The 3,124-nt window shown below is 47.3% G+C and overlaps 1 protein-coding gene across 1 annotated transcript in view; it reads right to left on the bottom strand.

Moving 5' to 3' along the window:
• Positions 1-2,242: 2,242 nt before the first annotated feature.
• TMEM250 (transmembrane protein 250) overlaps positions 2,243-3,124 on the bottom strand; it is a 4,267-nt gene continuing 3,385 nt past the window's right edge. The window contains exon 3 of the mRNA XM_057380866.1: positions 2,243-2,894. Within this exon, the coding sequence (XP_057236849.1) occupies positions 2,342-2,761 (420 nt within the window). The 5' untranslated portion in view covers positions 2,762-2,894 and the 3' untranslated portion in view covers positions 2,243-2,341. The remainder of the gene's footprint in view (positions 2,895-3,124) is intronic.

The following is a 3,124-nucleotide window of genomic DNA, read 5'->3' as shown; positions in this document are numbered from 1 at the left end:
CCCAGCTCCAGGGAGATCCCCCTGTCCCACAACTGCTCAGCAGGGACAGCTCCAAAGAGGCTCACCAGGCTGCAATATTTATGGAATAAAGCAGCTGGCTCGCAGTCAAATTACCAGCGATGAAAAAGGTTGTGAGAGACTCCTCGTGCCCACAAGCTCCTTTGTTCCTTGACCAAATTAGCGCTGGAAGAGGCACCTGCTATTGATGTGTTAATCGCATGATCGCTGCTCTGCTTTACGGGCTCACACATCAAAGCTGCCCGTGTCACCCTGTTCCTGKGGGGGTTTTCAAAGAACACCGGGAAAACAGAGAAGTTCACGGCCTGGGGACAGTCCAGAGCTTGATTTCCTTCGGAGCAGGAACTAAACCAGCACAAATTTGGCCAAACAGTTGAGTGTGTCCATCACAGAGGAGCAGCAGGTACGGGAGCACAAATCACCCTTTTATTACCCAAGGAGGGCTGAAATTCAGGTGAAACAAGGTCCCAGCACCCAGGGAGGATCCCAGCTGCTCTCACAGCTCACACCAAGGCTTTTTGCTGGTTTTCTGCAGGAATTTTGAGCACAGCCACCCTGGAGCTGGGGATTCCTGGGAGCTTTCTCTGCTCACAGAACAAGGTGGAGCTCAGACCTGCAGGACACCCACGATCTGCAGTATGGAGAAAAATCCCAGAAAAGGCTCTGGGGAGCTCTCTGTTGGGAGGAAAGTTCCAGACACAGGTTTGTGACAGATGCTGATGCTACATCTTTGCTGCAGAAAGAGCCTTTGGCTCTCTCGGGGCTAATCTAAAGTTCACACCACCGTGGCCATTATTTATTCAGCTCTGCCGTTCAGCTRCATTATCTGCAATGCTCCATAACGAGAGAATTTCGGGGGGTGCTTTAGYTTTGGGCTCCACACAGAAGCTTCTCTATTTTCTATCCACAAGCCTCCAAACCAAAGCATGTCAGCAAAAGAGTGCAGCACTCAGTGAAGCTGAAATGTGGAGGATCTTTCCCTGTTCTCAACCACACTCCCAGCTCTGACCAAAGAGATGATAAAAAAACAGTCATGTAACCCCACTCCTGCTTATTTCCCTATGATTGACCCCGAAGATTTTGTGGAGGGGAAAAGGTTCTCCATCATTTTTACCAACTTGTTTTCAAACAGTTCTTTGAAGAATGCAGGGAAAAAGGCAATATTCCATAATAAGGCAAAACAAACAAACAAAAGCAGAATAAAAATAAACTTTAGGCCAGCTTTTGGGCTCTGTAAATAGAGTTACTTGTCTGACTGCACAGTGACATCTTAGATCAAGACCAGTTGAACTGAGCTTAATATTCAACTGCCTTTTTGAGCTGTTGAATAACGCTCTGCAGTGACCCCCACCCTCCCTCCCTGCTGCAGAGGTAGAACAATTTGTGTCACTTCAGGGAACAATTATTGCCAGTTCAAGCTGCCCTCTGCCTCCAATCTCTCCTAGGTAAGACAGTCTCACCTCATTGTACTTTGTGAGACAGAARAATCTGTGAGAAAACTGGAACTAATCAATTCAGGGAGAAGTAGAACCGAATGCCAAGATCTGAACGCTGAGGATCAKTGCAATGGGTCCCCCTTAATCACTGCAAAATGAGAACATATTTGCCGTGACTGGGAATTTCAGGAGCACATGATAGCAAGCCCTGCTCCCATCCCTCCCGTGGATTTGTGCTATTAGGGAAAAGACTCAATTACTCAGCACTAAATGCCTGAAAAGRACAAAGCCACTCAAAGCTATATAATCACCTTAAAGTGGATAAAACAGTAGAGTGGGGTAAATGTGTGTCTTGCATAAATCTAAAAATAAAAGAGGAAAAGAAACTCCCAATTCCCTACAGTCTGTTGAATTTTGGCCCCAGATTCTTAGTAGGGAATATGCAAAAGGCAAAACTACAAGGATAATATACATTACATGCCTGAGAGATTAAGAAATGTTTTTGGAAAATGGTGAAAATGAATTAAGAGTGTGAGGTGCAAAATTATCTGGSTTCTGTCCTCCAGATAAATCACTGCCTTTTTCACACCCACAGGAACACAGGAACAGCAGCAAAATAGGCTCTTATGGATTAAAAGAAACTTATATTAACCTGCACTATGCAAAGAATAAAACACCCAGTCAAGTGTTGCATTGTGATAATCAAAATGGCACCTCGACTCTCGAAAAGATACAAATTCCAGAGACAAACATGTTAATTCATCCATAAAAATAGCACTGTAAAATAAATTAATTTATATTAAAAAAAAAAAAAAAAAAGAGGACATTGACACATTTCGGGGGTAGAAGAAAAGTCACCTCCTGAGCCCACATGCGCTTGGTTTTATTTACATATCCACAAAGACCATGAAACACCATCCCAGCCCCCCCACCAGCAGCATGGTCACATGAATTCCATAGATGAGCAGTTCATTCATGAGGCTGAAGTCCACCCGCCTGCGGCCCAGCAAGAGCAGGATGATGGAGAGTTTGTACTGGAAGCGCAGGAAGATGCGGATGCCAAGGTACTGAAGGCAAAACAAGATCGAGAGAGCCACCCAGAGGATGGAGGTAAAGAGGCTGCAGCTGAAATACAGCAGGAAGCGGATGAATCCGTACATCCATCGCGAYTTGAGATAGATGTCGAAGTTGTTGTATTTGGTGCGCACCAAGTGCGTGGTGCGCACGGGGCCGCAGGCGGAGTGCAGGCAGGTGGTGTGGGGACCGTGGAACGARCGCACCCGCCGGGGAATGGGGATCACCGGCATCGGGCCCCGCCCCGAGCAGCCGGCCCCAGGCCACCGGCCACCGGGACCATATCAGGTGGCAGCCGGGAGCGCGGGACACGGCCGGCAGGCTGCCACAGCTAACGCCGCCCGGGGCGTCCGGGAAGGGAGAGACCTGCGGGGAGCACAGGAGGGAAGAGCAGTGAGCACACTCTGCATCGCTGCTGGCAAATGACACAGACTATAGAAAGTTTCAGTTCTCCTAAAACTGCTGAATAGATCAACTTACTCCATCCGATTCCAGGATCAGAGCTCACTAACTACTGCTTTCCGAACCTCAGCTTCTTTCTTTAAAACATCATTGTTTTGCTTCTTTGCTTAAAACAAATTTTGCCTCTTTGCAAC

This window comes from Malurus melanocephalus, unplaced genomic scaffold (assembly GCF_030028575.1).
Source record: "Malurus melanocephalus ecotype Western Australia unplaced genomic scaffold, MMel_1.1 scaffold_474, whole genome shotgun sequence".
NCBI classification, from domain to species: Eukaryota; Metazoa; Chordata; class Aves; order Passeriformes; family Maluridae; genus Malurus; species Malurus melanocephalus.
This window is presented reverse-complemented; position numbering and strand designations above follow the sequence as displayed.